General features: G+C 38.8%; 3 protein-coding genes across 7 annotated transcripts in view; 2 read left to right on the forward strand and 1 right to left on the reverse strand.

Annotated features, from left to right (window-relative positions):
- LOC125073278 (rhophilin-2) overlaps nt 1-5,095 on the forward strand; it is an 84,862-nt gene extending 79,767 nt beyond the window's left edge. For 3 of the 4 annotated variants that reach the window (XM_047684034.1, XM_047684036.1, XM_047684035.1), the window contains exons 7-16: nt 99-190; nt 496-645; nt 722-880; nt 951-1,029; nt 1,113-1,217; nt 2,567-2,672; nt 2,741-2,862; nt 2,994-3,583; nt 3,837-3,992; nt 4,080-5,095. In XM_047684034.1, the coding sequence (XP_047539990.1) occupies nt 99-190; nt 496-645; nt 722-880; nt 951-1,029; nt 1,113-1,217; nt 2,567-2,672; nt 2,741-2,862; nt 2,994-3,583; nt 3,837-3,992; nt 4,080-4,271 (1,751 nt within the window). In that variant the 3' untranslated portion in view covers nt 4,272-5,095. The remainder of the gene's footprint in view (nt 1-98; nt 191-495; nt 646-721; nt 881-950; nt 1,030-1,112; nt 1,218-2,566; nt 2,673-2,740; nt 2,863-2,993; nt 3,584-3,836; nt 3,993-4,079) is intronic. The other variant, XM_047684037.1, reaches the window with a different exon arrangement.
- Nucleotides 5,096-6,001: 906 nt separating this feature from the next.
- Nucleotides 6,002-10,438, reverse strand: LOC125073280 (S-adenosylmethionine mitochondrial carrier protein-like). Of its 2 annotated transcripts, none has more exons than XM_047684040.1 (6): nt 10,144-10,438; nt 9,538-9,658; nt 8,534-8,679; nt 7,561-7,659; nt 6,699-6,854; nt 6,002-6,606 (listed from the first exon to the last, which is right to left on the reverse strand). In XM_047684040.1, the coding sequence occupies exons 1-6, from the start codon at nt 10,195-10,197 to the stop codon at nt 6,331-6,333; spliced, it is 852 nt and encodes a 283-aa protein (XP_047539996.1). In that variant the 5' UTR covers nt 10,198-10,438; the 3' UTR covers nt 6,002-6,330. The 2 variants fall into 2 exon arrangements, with proteins under 2 accessions (XP_047539996.1, XP_047539994.1); XM_047684038.1 differs by having other exon boundaries at nt 6,002-6,616.
- Nucleotides 10,439-11,144: 706 nt separating this feature from the next.
- LOC125073549 (cilia- and flagella-associated protein 45-like) lies at nt 11,145-18,461 on the forward strand. Its single transcript, XM_047684409.1, has 12 exons — nt 11,145-11,230; nt 12,159-12,351; nt 12,873-13,071; nt 13,159-13,294; nt 13,623-13,758; nt 14,313-14,448; nt 15,081-15,259; nt 15,840-15,989; nt 16,634-16,738; nt 17,438-17,517; nt 17,770-17,866; nt 18,134-18,461. The coding sequence occupies exons 1-12, from the start codon at nt 11,145-11,147 to the stop codon at nt 18,212-18,214; spliced, it is 1,578 nt and encodes a 525-aa protein (XP_047540365.1). The 3' UTR covers nt 18,215-18,461.
- Nucleotides 18,462-18,540: the final 79 nt, after the last annotated feature.

The following is an 18,540-nucleotide window of genomic DNA, read 5'->3' on the forward strand; positions in this document are numbered from 1 at the left end:
CCAATATTGACATCGAACCTATTATGTTACAATATGTAATGTATTTAGAACTATGTATGATCATTTTGTATTTATTTGATTTATTGTAATACTTTCAGGAGTCCCGTCGTGTCAGCGGACAGTTGCATTTGAAAAAGCATGTGTGTTGTTCAATATCGCTGGCATCTACACACAGATTGGCGCTAAGCAAGTCAGTTTTGATCCATTTTTATGTATAAGTTCTGCTATATGCATTATGTTTCAATTTTATCTTGCTAATTTTAATGTTATGTGTTATAACGATTTAATTTCCTAATGCATTAGAATCACGCATTTCAGCTCATTTTACTAGGTTACTTCTGTTACAAACATTAGCGAGGGGTACATAATAAAATTTAAAAATTGGGGTTTTGAGATGTCAGGGTGCTTGTATACTAGTGTCTGTCTGAATCAGAGAGGTTCGGGTTTAAAAAGCCTAATGAATGCCGCGAGTCTCAAACGCCAAGGCGTGTGCAGGAGCGCGCCACGTGCGCGGGGCTGGACGGCGCGGTGGACGCGCTGCTGCGCGCGGCGGGCGCGCTGCGCTACATCCACGAGAACTTCACCAACGCGCCCTCCGTCGACCTCGCCGCCGACACGCTGCTCGTGCTCGGCACGCTCATGACGGTAGGCCCTCCCCGCGTGCCCCGCGTCCCCCGCGCGCCCGGCGGCGGCTCGGTACTACAGCTCCTCGTGCCCGCAGGCCCAGGCGCGCGAGTGCCTCTTCGAGAAGCTGCAGCTGCAGGCGCGCGACGCGTGCGGCGGCCGCGAGCGCGAGCTGCGCGACGACCTCGACATGTGCCTCGACCTCGCGCAGGAGAGCGCGCAGCTCGCGCACGTCTACCGACAGCTCTACGAGAAGGTACGCGCACGCACACACACCCAATCAACCGACCGAGCCAGAGTGGATCACCCGAGTCGTCTCGTTGCAGATGCAGACGGAAGGCGTATTCAACTACGTGCCATACTCGTGGGTGTCGCTCGTCCACGTGAAGACTGAATTCTACAAGGGTGAGTACCGATTAAGGGTGAGTCCGAGCCCGGCCTAGCCGGCGCGGAGCCGGCGCCGAGTCGCTACAGCCGCTTGCTTGCAGCGCTGGCGCACCAGTACTGCGCCACGGGGCTGCTGCACGCGCCGCCCGCCGCGCGCGCCGCGCCGCGCCTCGCCGCGCTCTACGCGCCCGCGCTCGCCGCCGACGGTGAGGCCCCGCACTGTATTTCTTTGCCTATCTGCATTGTGCATTTGCATGACGTAGTAGCGTTGGTAGGTTTTTTCCACTTCATTATTCCTTTGAATTCGTTTTTAAAAGTAATTGATCGAATTGCGCCTGTATAATTTTTGGCGATGGGTCGTCTTGAAGTACCATGTTGCCTTGCTAACGAACCTTTTAGATTCCAATTGAGCATTCGCGTGCACCGAAGCAATCTTCTCGGAGCTTGGGACGACGCTTAATGCGAACGGTTACCGGGAAAGGCGAATTGAAACCCGTGCCAATTCCGGAGAACATGTCCGTGGCACGATCGGAGACCATAGCGACCAGCAGGACCATTAGTCTGATCAATATCCAAGGAAAGAAGTACTCTAAGAACTGCACTTAGCCGGAATTTAACCTCCGTCGTCGTGGTATCACATCGCGAGATTGTTGTCGGTGACCTACCTCGGTTATCTAGAGTTGAGTTGGCGGTATGAGTCAAGGACTCAAAGTGTCTGTGTCGAGATGAAAGAGAAGACAGACAGAAATTCTATGTGACAGCTTTAGCGAGTAACCAGAACGCACGTGTTCCTGAAGGTAGATTCACCAGTCTCTTGAAAATTCTGGCAATGCACTGTCTTTGCCTTAGCAATAATGTTTTTGAAAGACCTAGAGTTATATTCCTTTCTGAATAGGCTGGTATTTACATCACCAACCGAACCAAGGCTGAGCATGGGACTGGGACTTGCCACCGATGGGCACTGTAGTATACGAATTAAAGAGTTCCGTACTTTGAAGCACCACATCGGTGTCAGAGTCCCCATGGGTTAGATGCAAAGAAGAACCGTATTCCATCCCAATCCGCTGACCTTTTGTGTCACACTCGGCAGCAGCCCACCAAGCGAAGTCGTAAGCGCAAAACCGGCACTGTACTTCGAATGAAACAGCGGTGCGACAATCGCAGAGAGGGATCGACGGTAACATAAAAGAAAAGTCAGCAGAAGGTCCAATAGGGAAGCGTTGACGAGATGACCAATTGTGTCAGACAGCTTAGCTACTACTTTACGCCGACTTTTAGTGAGAGAGTTGTACTTCCCGACCGTGCTGGCCCATTCGGCTGTAACCTGTAGGTGTGTTTCTTGCCGAATCGGTGGTAGGTTTGTTTTCATGACAATCAATAATTATATAAGTGTAATACAAATATGTATGTAATAAAGATTTTGAACTTTAACTTTTGGTGTAAATACGTCTTAACATTACATCACTCGTTAGAGTCCACTCGTTTATTTCATTCCACGCAACCGAAATCGAATTCCTCTCTCTTCTATTGTCAATTGTGAACGGAATATTTCCAGGTTTTAAATTCGACGAGGACTTCGACAACACGGCCCTCGGCCGCGCCCACCTGGCCGAGGCGATGGCGCTGTACGAGGAGGCCCTGCGGCTGCAGAGAATGTGCCGGTGAGTGCCCCTCGACTGTTTCCTTGGGCGGCGCGAGTCGCACGTACTGACGAGTGGAATGTGTGCAGCGAGCTGCGCAACAAGGAGGCGCTGTCGGCGCTGGTGCTGGCGGCGCGCGAGCGCGCGGGCCGCGAGAGCGCGCCGCCCGCCGACGACTTCGCCGACATCCTCGACGCGCCCGACATCCTGCGTGAGTTCATGACTACAGTTCGCTCAAGTCTTCCGCTTTCATGTGAAACAAAAACAAAAACTTACCGACTTACTTAACTTAACTTAACTTTCAAAAAGCGTATTTTTCATTATATTTGTATTATTTTCCAGCGTCTTCCAAATTTCAATTAGCGCTGACCCCGCCCGACTTCGCCCAGTATCGCGTCGAGGACCTGTTCAAATCCCTGGGCCCGATCGCGGTGTTCTCGGCCAAACGGCACTGGAGCGCGCCGCGACTGATTCAGCTGCAGAAGCCATCAGAAAAACGCAGAGAAGCGAGAAGAGACCGACGGAACGGACGGAAGGACGACGAAACGAAGATCGAGCGACGACAGAGCGACAAGCGAGACAGGTCGGAAGACAACACTACGTACTACAACCAAATTATACGAAGCGACGAAAAATATTCCGACGATTACGACAAACATAGGGTCACGAAACAGAATGGAGTCTACATTAACAGCTTCGATAATAACTTCGACTATCATCCCAAGGTTTTGGACGATAAGTATGGATACAAGGAAAGCTTCAAAGACTATGGGAAGTCGAAGAATGGGAAGGAGAGGATTAAGGGCGAGCTGAGGAGAGTGGCCAGCGAATACAACGTGACGAATTCAAATGATGACGAAGGCTTCGGGTTCTCTGTGAGGGGAGACGCGCCCGTCATGATCGCTGGTGTTGAACCGAACTCTCTGGCTGATGTGAGTAAATATTTTTGTATTCATTTAGTACACGCACTTCAAACGGTATGTACGCCAAATATTCCCAGAAAATGAGCCCTCAGTTTGAATTGTAAAAAAGGTTGTTAAATAATGATCGCTTAACCTTTCCCACTCAAGGTGCCCGTAACATATTAATAAGTAACGATCCTACCGTCCACGAGCCAAAAGCACCCTCTTCCTTCTAGCTATAATTATATATAATAATATAATTGAATTATATTATACTCCGCAGATCGGAGGCATGCGCGAGGGAGACTTCATCATCTCTATCGGCGACCGCGACGTGAAGTGGAGCTCGCACGAGGAGGTCGTGCGGCTCATCCGCGCCGCCCCGCGCGCACTCGCGCTGCGCCTCGCCTCGCCCATGGACACGCCCGCCCGGGACAAGGTACCCGCGCCGCCCGGGACCCAGGGCAGATCGCTTTACTTAGCTTTCAGGAGCCAAAAGTAAAATCTACGGTTGTATGGTCCCCAGGCGTCTCCCGAAGTCGCACGCCAGTCGAGCTCCAACCAGGGCTCCGTGTCGGGCGCCTCCAGCGCGTCGAGCGGCTCCACCGCCCTCACGGCGCGCTCGGGCCGCCGCCCCCCCTCCTGGAACCCTTTCAAACGGCACTCGCACGTCCCGCGCGCCGAGCACACCGTGCACAACAACGTCATGTTCCGCTAGGCCCCGCGGCGAGGGCGCCGCCGCATCTGCGAGCTGCCGGTCGCAGTTGTGGACGCTTCTTAACGTTGTCCCGACTGAAGTATGTCGGCTTTAGACTTGATATCAGCGATTCGAGCGTCGTTGCCGCGTATCAGACTATACGGTTGGCAACGTTCACAAAATTTAATTCCTAGACTGAATAAATGGATATTTTAATATTTACATGTTATAAATGTATATCTATTGATAATACTTTTATTTGAAACTTGGAACATGTTATACTTTCGTCCCGTCTCTGTACTGTAAGGTTTATCGCGGATGGAATAGTGATCGTTTTGACCTAATGTTTGCATCTATTATATATTTAGATTCTAAATATATAATTAGGCTAAGGAATTAAATATGGCTATGACATTCCAAAGTTTTCATAACTATTTAGTATATTTAATTTTCTATATAATAAAATTTCACTCATTCCTGTCCGACCGTTGAGCGAACGCATTTCTGACATCCGTGATGGAATTGATGACGTAACTATAAATATACGATAAAACTATTTCTGTCGTTTTCCTACAAACTATCATTAAAATGTTTATTATTTTAAATAAAATATATTTCAAATAAATAATAAAACAATAATGTATGTATAAGCTGTTACAATGTCACGTCAAACGGTTTTACAATATATCGCCAGTCATGTCGCACTGACAGACGTCAAGCTGCAATCTCCCCGCGGTCGGACTTGAGTAAATAAAACAAAAAAATGTTTGTAGGAATATATCGATTGGTGCTTTAATATTATTAAACTGTCCACATGTGTCATTTCATTAATAATCTTATTTATATTTAATTATCTTATTTAATACTTGTACTTATGTTTTTCTTTTTTAATTTATTTATGTTTTTTTTAAACTGTCACATCTTTATCTCGTTCAAGACGTGCACAGTTATCGAAAAGAAAATCGATTTGAACGCAACTTTTTAAACAAGGCAGGTTACACACATTGTAAAAATTGTTTCTTTATTTTGTACATTTTTGAATTTTAAATTTCGTTATTGATTTTTAATAATGTATGAATGATTGGTTTTTTTTGGTTGTGATCGATTTAAAATTTTCGATTGTATTGATCGCACCCAAAAATTAATTCTAGCTCTAAAGTTTAGTTTAAAATGTATATCAATGTATAAATTCAACGTAAGTTAACATAATCACTAGTGTTGTAAAAAGTAAATATATTTTTTTGTGAATTACTACTTTTATTACTTATTTACTACACAACAAAAGTGAGTACTGACTTTGTATTGTTGTGTTCCGGTTAGAAGGGTGAGTGAGCCAGTGTAATCACAGGCACAAGGGACGTAACATCTTAAGTTCTCCAAGTTGGTGGCGCATTGGTGATGTAAGGAATGGTTAATATTTCTTACAGCGCCGTTCTCTATGGGCGGTGGTTACCACTCACCATCAGGTGACCTATTTGCTCGTCCGTTTCGGACTCGAATGGCTATTAACCCTTTTCCAGGATATTTCTCGCTACGTATAAATTGAAAATGCCTTCAAGAAATGTGTGAAGTCTTTCTAGACGAGCAATCTCCACCCAAAATTAAAAAAATAGCCTCCCATCAGTCGCCAAACACAAGCTTAAACTATTTGATTTAAATAAACTATATTCCTCGAGATTAAATTATATTTATGATTACCAAATTATAAATACATATTATATAAATTATAATGTTAATAAATAAGACTGAAAATTCTTTCAACATTTATTAATAAATATTTGTTTATAAACTTTAACGATTAAATTAACAAGTCAACGTATAATTTATTTATACCATAATAAATTAATACCACAACTTTAAACAAACGACCGCGTCTCCGTAACATTCAATGCGCCTTACTTTAAATCGATAGCAAAATTGTAAAAAAAAAAATCTTTATTGTAATTTAACACACTACAACCTAAATATGTATCTAAAAGATACGTTTCTAAAAAAGAAACTTCGGTGACTACGATAACAACCGCAAATATGCACTAGTATAAAAAACAGTCCGTCCATCCGTGCGCGCAGAGCACAGAGGCTATCTGTCGAAATACTTTTCGAACAAATTCTTCGAATAGTCGTAGATGCCGAAGAAGACGAACCCCCCCACCATGAAGGCCGTCATGCGCGGCGCGACGCCGGCGAACAGGCCGCGCAGGCCGGCCTGCAGGTAGATGTCGGCCAGCACGGGGCGGATGCGCACCTTGCGCGTGGCGGCGTAGTCGTCGGCCAGCATGATGCGCGTCTTGGCGAGGTCCAGCGGCGTGGTGGCCGCCGCCGCCAGCGCGCCCGCCGCCGACCCGCTCAGCCCGCTCTGCGCACATCTCGAAGGAGATGATACCTCGCCTTCGGGACCGACCAAATGCAATTATAACTATCATATAATGTACTCATAAGCATGGTTACCTGAAAACTTGTAATCTGTCCATCATTCCTGTCTTTGATTAGGGTTTTGAACAGCTCCCACAGCGGCAGCTCGATAAAACTGAACGGCAAATCTCTCACAACGGTGGACAAGAAGCCACGATATACCCCATTGCGGAAACCATCTGTGTGAAATGCCTGAAAATAAAAAGAATATTTTAAATGTCACATCATAGAAATGCCATCTACTGCTGAATATTTGAAGGGTGTGCTGGTGTAATTGTGATTGACATGACATGACATGACATGACATGACATGTATTCATGATTATATCCTCCTTACCGATCATGGCTACAGCGGTAATTCTCAAGGGACACGAGCAAATGCCACCTGTTATAGTACTCTCCCTTTCATAATCCGATTAGATGACTTTCCAACAAGAGCAAACATATTCCAGGCACAGACCCTGGGAGCATAAATTATACAAACTTCCAGATTAGGGGCTTTTCCTTGATAAGAAAAAAAACCCAGTAACTTGTCTGACCCCGAATTCAAACATAGTTCGTTGGAACCTTATAAGCCGAGACCAATGAGGCTGCATAAAATCTACAATTCAAGGAATATATCGCTGCCGCTAACCGCTAAAAATCACCATTTGTCGTATCTCCACGATTTGAGAACATTTCGATAGCCGTCACAGCTAGTATAGAAATAATTGGCGTTAATGTTTGGAACCTCGTTCAGTTCCGTGGTCAATTGGAATGTAAGGTCAAATTGGCATCAAAAAAGATCGGTATGGTCAGAAAGGCAAGATGATATCTCAATCGGCCCATCGCCTAAAACTTTACAAGCCGCAAATTCGGCCTATTTTTAATTAATTAACAATGAAGGTGTGGTACGTACATGCACAAGTATCCGGATGCTGCTGCGCTTCTCAGAGCCGGTGTACGTTTGTTTCCTTTGTTTTGCTATCTCGGTAGGAACTCTGATAATACAGGCTAACTGAAAATTACAATCATTATTATTATATTATACAAAATATTTTCTTAATAGAGACATTTTTATAAATCTGAGATATTCCTGTCTCTCTCTTGTGTGGGTTCTAAAAGCTTAGTTTAGTTTACAAATTGTGTAATAGATAACATTCGGCGCTATCTTTAACATATCTGGAAAAAAATTAGGTCAATGATGATGTTCGAAGGTGAGTAGTTACAGATACAATACAGAGGTAAAAACTACACTAAGACATGAGGATTTTTTTTTTCGGCAAAAAGGCAAACAATATGTAATATTCTAACACATTTTTTCATATAACCAATTTTTTAATCCTAACTATTATTATAAATGCGAAAGAGATTGTTTCTAGCCCATTTACATCTTAACTATTTAATCAATCCTTATGAATTTTTTTATATACATTGTCAGGGTGATTCGATTCTCAACTTATCATCTGGGGCGATGGTTGTTGGCAATGCACTACCAACGCCAGTGTCCCGTTCGCCGTCCATTGTAACGGACTAAGGGAGGAGTTTCTCTCGGAAAAAGTGCGGATATCTATTGGTCCTCTGTTCATTGATAAAACACCAAGCGCAAGCGTGTATACAGGAGAAACATTGTCAGGGAACAGGGTACAGAGAAGAACATATAATACCTAACACCAACCCTGTTCATGCGGATGAGCTCACGAAGAGTGGTCGTCAATAAAGAGTGAGAGTCAATAAAATCATTGTTTGTCTACTCCTAACTAATATATTATTTAATTTAATTAAACCATACAGACTAAACAAAACACATAAACATTGACATTCAACACACTATAGAAGTATTTAAAATTCACATTCATAATGTAAATTATATACAGATAAATATGACTTACCACTTCCCCGACACTCGCTGCCAACATATGCACAAGTGGGGCATACTGAGTCTTCACCATCGGTTCAATTGCTTTCTTAGTGGTCTCATATGACATGAAAAATAATGACGTTGTAGGTATAGACGTTGTTGCCACTGTTAGTAAGCCTGTAACATACCGAACATTTGTTAATTTGTATTTATCATTTAAACAAGAAACAAACAGTAACAGTTATTGTACTACATGCATATTCAAGCATTAATTCATTTGTACATAAACCAATCAAATTTCCACTTAAGTCTTATCCATACATAACAATAAACATTCACTTCAGTTACATTGTATTGTATTACAAAAGATTCATAACATCAAACAGTTAAGTAAAACAAATTGTAATTAATTAACAAACATCCATTAATTTCATTTTTAAATGTTTTGAGAAAACAAGAAAACAAATGTAAAATCATTAAATTGTATATATAGGGCACGGTCCGGCCCTTTTAGAGGGCCCTGGGTTAAGACTACTTAGGGGCCCATCTAAGACATATCTGAACGTAGAGTCACAGGGCTGCAAACCATACGATCTGTTTAATTTAATAAAATTATGGATTCTCTTGTATTATTGTCTATTTTTTACTTTGACTAGCCTTAGCTGGGCCCCCTTAAATCCACTGGACAATCCCTGGACTGAAACCCAAAAAGCAATATGGTAGATCCGGCCCTGGTTATATATAAATACTTTGACTATCATAAATAAAAGTTATTTGTATAATTAATTAAATATTTGTGTAACTTAAATACAAATGCCTAGTAGAAAATTGAGATGTTCAATGTTAAGAATGAGGTAATCTCAAGAGAAGATTGCGGGATCAATCCTAACTTGAGATTTCATGTATTCAATTACTTACTTATATACATTGTAATGTAATTTCTATGATGAACTATGGAGTTATGTATATAAAAATAAGAGAATTTGTTTTCACTGCGACAATACAAATATGTATAACAGAAAGATATAATATTACCTCTATAAACTCCAGAGAAACCGCCGGCTTTATGGAATCCCTGTTGACTCTGCAACCGAGTTTTGAGCGTGTCTAACGGGTAGAGGGTCACATCTACTGAAACACCGGCTACAGCGCCTGCCTGAAAGTTATTTATAATTGATATACAATACATAAATTATTACCAGACAATGCAGATAGACTTATAGCTTTAGGTATTCCGTTTTAAGCCAATCTAAGATAAAAGAAATTTATTTATTGGTAAAATTATTTGTCAATACTATTTCATAAAATATCATTTTACAATAAAAAAAGCAATTATTAAAGATAACTACTCTATTATTAAAGATAATTAGATATTAAGTAAACTATATGTCTAATTTGCTTTAAGCTTTTTTTAACCCTAAACATATTGCATCAGATACATGCAATGTGTTAAGATAAAAATACTCATTGACACAATGAATATTTGGGTTTGAATTAATACCTACTACAATAGTTGTTTAATGAGAGTGAAAAGTAGAGATTATGTTCGCATTAATACTATTCTTATTAAATATCAAAGTAAAAGCGTCTTTTAATTTGATGTAACAATTATATCTTAATTTTTTTTTTTATGTTACTTACAAATAATGGCGCGAAGTAAGACTTGCTATGTGGTTGTTTTCCTTTATTTTCCATGGCACTGATTTAGATTTTATGCTTTTAATTAATTAATTTATTATATTCTATAGAAAAATAACCTATTTCATCGTTATGCAATAAATATTACACCGTATTTCAACATGTCGTCTGTAGTTGAATTTAGTCAAGTAAATGAGTTAAACATTTCGTTAAATTAACCGAATATTACATGAGTTTCTTATTTACTTTTATACATTTTTAAAGGTAACTGATAACACGACTTTAGTGTTGCACTTGAACGTCATTTGTCATATCGATATTATGACAAATGACTATCGATTGATGATAACATATCGATACTCGTGGTATATGATATTACAAAATTGTTTTTTTTTGTTGTTAAAGAATTTACAATCACAAGTTAAACAAAACGTAAATCTTTGACTATTTTTAATATTTCTTCATACTTAAAGTACCATGGACTGACCATGGACGTACACACTTTCTCATGCAACTAAGTAAATGCAATTTAGCTTTTATTGTCCTCTCAAGCCGAAATGCTAATACAATATATATAATTATTATATTTCGTGTAGTCTTATAATACACAAATATAAACACACTAAACATAACATTTGAAACTATCGACAAATCTTTATTCATAACGCCACTAGTGTGCATAGGTATTATTTACTTTTTTGCAGCTGTCATTAACAATGATATCAAGATATAATTTATTCATCTTGAGTTTAAATAAAAAAATGATACGCTTGAGTAATTTTCTATTACCTTCAATATTAAATAACAACTACTGGATAAATAGATAAAATAATAATGTTATTTTTAACAAACTAATTTGATTTTTTTTTGCACTATCGATACATTTGCTTTATCGATGGGTAAACAAGAACTAAATAAAACATTTTGTTTCCAAGCAACGTACATTTAAAAGTCATGACGACTTGTTGGGTTATTTAATTTTTGATATTTATTCAATTTACAATATGCCAAAAGCTGTGAAAAATTTGCACGAAAACATTAAATACCATGCTATAAGTAAAGGCGAACCAGGATGTTATCAATTACATAGGTAATTTTTTTATTAAAATTATATAAAATTGCATTATTAGGTAAAATATATCGAATTAATTCAGTACTGTAGGTGGTGCAATATACAAGGACGCTGCGCGTTTATGGGCGTCTCGACGATGATGGTCAAGCTTTGGACCATAGTAAGGCGCTCTAGAAAGTCTCTTGAATATCTTTTTAACTGCAGTGTTCTACACTGCTTACACTCGGGCGCTTGTTATGGTTAGAACGCGTGCATCTTAACCGATGATTTCGGGTTCAAACCCAGGCAGGCACCACTGAAATTTCATGTGCTTAATTTGTGTTTATAATTCATCTCGTGCTCGGCGGTGAAGGAAAACATCGTGAGGAAACCTGCATGTGTCTAACTTCAACGAAATTCAGCCACATGTGTATTCCGCCAACCCGCATTGGAGCAGCGTGGTGGAATATGCTCCAAACCTTCTCCTCAAAGGGAGAGGAGGCCTTTATCCCAGCAGTGGGACATTTACGGGCTGCTTATGTTATAAAGAATCTTTAAACCTAAAGGACCGATTGAAGTGCTTAGTGTATTTTTAAATAAATATTTATAGAATGATATTTGTATAATAGTCAAAGGCAAAGGCCTCCTATCGCCTTGACAAGGAGGTTGGAGTTTATTCGAGTACGAAATTGAGATACTAAGAACAAAACACACGAAAAGCCCGTTTTCTAATCTTCGGTTAAGCTTCTAAGCACTATGAGCTTGGGCCATTTTCGCTTGAGCGTATGTATATGTACAGTAAGCTGGAGGAAGATAGGCAATGTAGTTAGGAATTTGGGAATAATTCGAGTTACATACAAGCTAATAAAACTGCTTCTATCGACTGTATGAAGTACGATCCACTCCAATTTTTCCTCAACTCACCCTATAATGATAAAATAACATTATTTAATTTACATTTCGCCAGACCATCGGAATGTCGCCTCAAGTTTCCAATCACGAAGCGTCCGATCCACAAATGCGAGCTCCCAAAACACGAGTACACCCTAGTTCCGCAGCTCGGAGGCTGGAGGACTCTCCTGATCCCAAAGACCTCACCCAACTTCTACCCAGCTGTTATGAAGAAGGATGAATTTGAAAGATTGAAGAAACAGGCTAAGGTTTGTTTTGATAGAATTACTTAATATTTAATTGAATCAAATTATACTAATTTTAAGCACTTTTGAATCGCCACTTATCTGTACTCAATTTAACGTAAATGTTTTGGAACTCTCACCGGTTCTTAGTAGTCATATCATTCCAGTTAAGACCTAATTAATGGAAGTTAAAAAACAGAAACATTTAAGTAAACAAGGGTAGTTCTACTAAGTTTAACGATTTCAATACATTTTCGATCCTACATCGATTCAACGCCACTGAGTCGTGTAATTAGAATAGGAAAACGGCTAAAGTACAACGATTACGATTCCAATTAGATTGCAATAAAATAAGATTTTGTTAGTAGAATTATCCCCATTAGTTTAAGGTTTGTTTGGTAAACTAAATGTATTCCAACCTTAAAATTATTGTTTGTTTTAAATAATATATGTAATTAAACCTAGTAGATGCATATTTATCAATTATAACGGCTTCGAGAATTAATATGCTTGCTTTGTATCACGATTATTTTTATGCATATCAGATAGTAACCCAAGAAGAGCAATTACAAGCTATGCACGATCAAGAAGCTGCGATCCAGAAAGCGGCCAAGGAGTCCGAAGAAAGGAAGCAAAGACTGAAGGAGCAGCTCAAGCCGCAGCCTGGCGCGGAAGCCTCCGGTGCTACAGACCCTGAGTTAGAAGGACCTGATCAAACTGCTCATACGTTATCAAGAGCTGAAAGTAAGATTACGTCAGCAAAGCAATCCGTTTTTATTACATATTATTGATTTAAAGATGAAAATAAAATATTTATTATGTTGTATCTAGTTCTTCGGGCAAATAATTACCAAGGACCAAGACTATGCAATCGCATCATACTCGCTTCCAAGTGTCATGCCATCCGTGACGCACAGATCGCTGAAAAAGAACTCGTCAAGAAGGAACTCGATGAGGAAGAACGCAGGTGAATATTCAACCTTGAACTGAGACCATAAGAATTTGTAACAATCAACTAATATGTGTCTAATATCAATGATAGTTCTTTTCACGCCCTTCTGAGGTTTAACCACTTAGTTAAGCCTCAGAAGGGATAGTAAGCAAGTGTAGGTAAAGGTTCAAGAGACATAACATCTAAGACTTTTGGCTCTATACTGCTGCTGACTATGGGAAATAAATGTTATCTTCAGGTAGTTCGCCTTTTTTCCCTAAAAATATCTATAGTATAGAAGACAAATGATACTCAAAGTTTTAATGGTGTTTTCATTTGAATTTTTGTTTTATTCTCTATGAAGGTTGGATGCGATTATGGAAGAAAATCGAGTGGCTGCTGTACGTCGAGCTGAAGAAGACGAAGACAGAAGACATCACCTCCGTTTGCAAAATCTAGCTGCCTTGAAGGAGCAGATCAAAGCACATGAGACGTCTAAGGTTACAAAATATCAGGACATTGGTTTTTCTAAATATCTCCTTAGCATTATCAGACATTATTGTAATTGCAAACTTTTACTTAAATTTATCAAGCTAGTTCGTTTTTGAAACCAGATAGAATTCACTGATTATGTCGGCAACTTATTGACTTAAATAACGTTCCATCCTCTTGCCCTTATCCCAATTTTACTTGGGATCGGCGTAGCATGTCTTCTTCTTCCATACTTCTCTGTGGGACGTCATCTCACAAGTAACATTCTTTCTAACCATATCGTCTTTCACACTATCCATCCATCGTTTCTTTGGTCGTCCCCTACCTTTATATCCATCCACGTCTATTCTCAAAACCTTTCTCACAACATGGTCCTCATTCCTCCGCATAACATGCCCACAACATGACAGCCGGTTTCCAGATAGCTTCTCGGTTACCAGTACCATTTTCAAACTTCAAATTGATTTAAATAACGTTACTTTAAAAAACTTAACACTTAAAATAAAGGTTCCAAAATTAATTTATTTTCAAAATAATTATTTATATTTTTTATGTATAATAGATAATGGAGGCAGAACGCATAGAAGAAGAAAGCATTAGAGTGAATCAAGCAAACATAGCAATGCAAATAGATGAGGCACAAAAGCTCAAAGAGAAGCAAGGGAGACAGGCCAAGCTTAAGGAAATTCTAGATCAAGGTGAATGTTTTGCGAAAATATAACACTAACAATCCGTAAATGTCTCTTTGCTGGACAATGGATCCCCAAAACATTCCCCAAAATCTCGGCGATGATGAATCTGAGAACCATTTGACGTACCTAATCTGAGCCTTTAAATGAATTCTTCAACTGGCTTGAGTCTCTGTAGTTGTCCCATATCCATTTACACTAAAGAGGCCAATGGGGTCATAAGGGTTTTAGGAAATAGTTTGGCTTCCACGGGTAGTTAATGGGACTGTATCATACAATTTCATTCGACGTATGATAGTTTCGCCATTTTTGCATGTTTTAATAATAAAAGAATTATCACTGTTGAATTCTTGATCTTGTTTAGTTACAGTTTACATTATATGCTGATTATTACTATAGAGTACTCTTACAAAACCTCCTGATGTAGTGTCAAATATTATATATAATAGACAATATTACATCTATTTACTAATATGATATATTCCTAACAGTTATATTTAAATTATAATTAATTTACACATTTTAAGCACGTGAAAAATCATTGGAGTTTGTTCGCAATCTTTTTTTTAAATTCACGTGTTGTATTCATTGCATTATTTTGACTTAAATTAATTGTAATTATAACAATAAAATACGGCTAGGCAACGCGGAACTGCTCTACTACAAACAGCTACAAAACGAGGAAGAGCGTATTATGGACCTTCGCATCGCAAACTTTCTTAAACAGAAGCAAGAGCGCGAAGCGAAGAACAGGGCAGAGGCGGAAGCCGTTAAAGCGGCTAAGCAAAAAGGCATCGACCATATCGCTAAAGCACAAAAGGTAAAGTATTATAAATAAATATTTTCAAGCGAAAAAAATCTGTATTTAGTATTGGAAATTAGATAAAGTTAAAAACGTACGTTCACTACATAAAAGGACTAGTTTCTCTTAGAACATTTAAGCGGCGCATTTAAATTTGGATTCTCATGTCTACTCTAACTGATATCATCATCCGTCTGTTCATCCATATTTTTTTCGGTATTCCTTTTGTCTCTTTTCTCTATTCTTGTAATATGACATGCATATCTCCGTATAATATGTCCATTGTCAATTGCTTTCCTTCTACTTGTGTACTATTTTCAACATTATATACAATATTTTTTTTAGTATTGCTTATTTATTTTCGTAATAGATACCAAATCTTTTAACTTGTCATTCAAAACAATCAGGAAACCATTCCAAATACAATCACTCCCGTAGTGTTTTGGGTGGCTGGGGCACCTGAATTCAATCGATGATAATTGATGATGAAATTTTGGCTTTATCAGCTTTCAAGTTATTCACTAGTTGAAATGATATGGTTTTGTGTAGCTTCACAAGAAAAAATAGTTTATTCTAATTAACTTGCTTAACGTTGTAGGCGGAACAAGAACTTAAAGAAGAATTGGAACGTATCCGCAATCTGAAGATCCAAGAAGACGTTGAACGTGAATACAGACGGAAAGAGCGGGAGGCCGCCATAAAGAGGAACAGAGAAATGAAGAGATTGCATGAAGCGAGAGTCCAGCAGGTGATGAGAACACTGAACAACTTATACCACATATAATTAAGCATAATTCTGTTCTTCTCAGTTATTCTATTATTTAACGCGAATAATTCATACCTTTTATAGTTAATTGGGAAGATCTGCAAAAATTTGAAATTTAGCTTTAATTATATGTATATTGTATACGATGTTGTCCTGACCGATTTCGGTAATAGCAGCTAATCTCAAGGGAGATCAGCCAGGTGCACTTTCTATACCCTCACTCTCGTTATCCGGTGGGACAGCAAACCAGACGCAGGACCATCTAGGCATGGGAGTGCACACTTCCAACTTCCCGACTTCGCTGTCACTGATATTTTTTCGATAAATAACCCAATAACATTTATCGAGCCGATCTAAGAGATTTGAACCCAGAACTTCGAGATCAGTGGCCTAATATAGCCTCTAGACCGAAGCACTTATATCATAATATCAAATATATGTATATACACTCACAAGTGCGTTCGCATTCCTTTACTTCCATAATGACATGACACATCAAATCAAATACGAATGGAAAGCTTCAGGTGCAGAAGCAACGGCTTCACGGCCTCGTGCATTTATAATATTAGTACGGATTGTTAAAAGGTTATATAATTTATCATGTGAAATTATTTGTTTTCGTATAGATTACCGATATACATCGTTTAATCGCTAGAGAGATAGCCAAAGACGAGCAGAGCTTCAACAACGCGGCTCGACAGAACGAGGAGTTCATTCGTAAAGAGAAACAGGTATTCATTCAATTAAATAACATAATTTTGAAATTATGTCCAGCTAATTGATTAGGTCACGGCGGCTAACCTCTACGGAACCAAGTGCGCAAGAGATATTAAAATTGTGTGCAAACTTAGAAATTCCTATTCCCTCCCTTTATTCTCCGAAAACACGTTAAAGCGACAGCAGAAATTTTTCGACGCCGGACTCACAAATTTGGTTGCACACTTCGTTGTAGGGCTTCTTGCAAGCCACTCATCACGTATTCGACCGCCAAACAGCAATACTTAGGTCCCGGTTGGAAGGGTGAGTAAGTAACTAAAGGCACAAAGGACATAACATATTAGTCCTAAAGTTTGGCACCACAGTGTCTTTGTAAGGAATTATTGTTATTTGTTATTCAGCTGCAATGTACATGGTGGTGACCACTCACCATAAAGTGGCCCACCTACATATATTATTCAAAAAACTTGTCATGTTTTCCGATACATGTTATAAGTTGGGAAGTAATCCGTGAAATAAATTATTAATAGAATAACTCACTTACATTTTACTGGACCAAACCAAGGTTTAAGCCAAAGACCTCGTGCTTTGCAGCCTTATAATATAATAAACAGTAGACCAACGAGCCAGCCAGTTTTCTATTACGTATGATATATTAATGGTCTGCGTGCGTTGAACAGTCGACGCTAAAATGGTTGTTAATGTGTTTACAGTTGGAAGACAAACGCAAGGCTCGTATTGAACAACATCGTCAAGAAATTATGAAGCAAATCAACGACAAGGAACGTGCTCGGTAATTTGTAGTATCTACTTATTATAAAATTGTTTTCTATTTTATTTATAGAAAATGTTTTATATATTTCCATAATATCTAGCTGGTTTTTCGCTTTAAGTTTTAGACGTAAACAGTTATATATTTCTTTAGTACATAATGTAAAATGTTTCTATATAAAAAAGTACACCCAGTCGAGTTGGATTTGGATTAAAACCGTTTAATCATCTAAATACAAAACTTTCGTAGTTATAATATTAAATTTGATTTTAGTGCCGAACTTCGTGAGAAGATTCACAATGAAGGTGTCGCCTTACGCATGGAGCAAGAACAACAAGAAAAGTATGAGAGAAGGGTCATCAAGCAGAAGGTAAGATTATATCCATTATCAATTATCATTAAAACATTTCTAATTTTATTAAAGATAGAATTTTTTAAATAAAAAAAATGTGTACAATGTCTTTACAGTAATAAAATAGATTCAACACTTTCGGTCCGACAGTATCTATCAATAAAATAATAAACTTTTACCTTATTTTTTGTATAATCTATTTAAAATTATCACATACATTGGCGTTTTAATGTGTTGCCTACTGATATATTTCTTGTATTTTAAATACTTGACCGTTATTTTTAGGTGGCAGACATGAGACAACAGAAAGTAGCCGAGAAGTATGTTAAGGAAGTCGAACAAACGCTCGGCAAACACGGATATTGATATGATTTTTTTTTGCACACGTGTGATACTGTTTAATGGGTTATTAATTATTGTCTACAAGGTTAATAAGACCATTATATTATTACCACATGTAATCTTTAAAATGAATTTAAAATCACCATTTCACGTCTGACAAATTTTCGACCACAAATTTAAAAAATCTCTAAAATAACACGATTTTTTTTTGATTTTGGATTTAGTAGACTATAACACGTTTTCTCGCTGCACAAGCCTGTGCCGTCAGCGTGACGAGTTAGGACCAAAATTTATAACTGGAAGTATATTCTTATTGTATAAAAGCCGACACGAGTCGTGAGTTCAGATGG

The sequence above is a fragment of the Vanessa atalanta genome, chromosome 24 (assembly GCF_905147765.1).
Source record: "Vanessa atalanta chromosome 24, ilVanAtal1.2, whole genome shotgun sequence".
In the NCBI taxonomy this organism is placed as follows: domain Eukaryota; kingdom Metazoa; phylum Arthropoda; class Insecta; order Lepidoptera; family Nymphalidae; genus Vanessa; species Vanessa atalanta.

Excerpts from the sequence above, each read along its gene's own strand:
- LOC125073549 (XM_047684409.1), top strand. The coding sequence starts at position 11,145 with ATGCCAAAAGCTGTGAAAAATTTGCACGAAAACATTAAATACCATGCT. Across the intron at positions 13,072-13,158 it reads TACGTTATCAAGAGCTGAAA|TTCTTCGGGCAAATAATTAC; the intron begins GTAAGATTACGT and ends TGTTGTATCTAG. Across the intron at positions 17,867-18,133 it reads GAAGGGTCATCAAGCAGAAG|GTGGCAGACATGAGACAACA; the intron begins GTAAGATTATAT and ends CGTTATTTTTAG.
- LOC125073280 (XM_047684038.1), bottom strand. The coding sequence starts at position 10,197 with ATGGAAAATAAAGGAAAACAACCACATAGCAAGTCTTACTTCGCGCCA. Across the intron at positions 9,659-10,143 it reads CTTACTTCGCGCCATTATTT|GCAGGCGCTGTAGCCGGTGT; the intron begins GTAAGTAACATA and ends AATAACTTTCAG. Across the intron at positions 6,855-7,560 it reads GCATCCGGATACTTGTGCAT|GCATTTCACACAGATGGTTT; the intron begins GTACGTACCACA and ends TTTTATTTTCAG.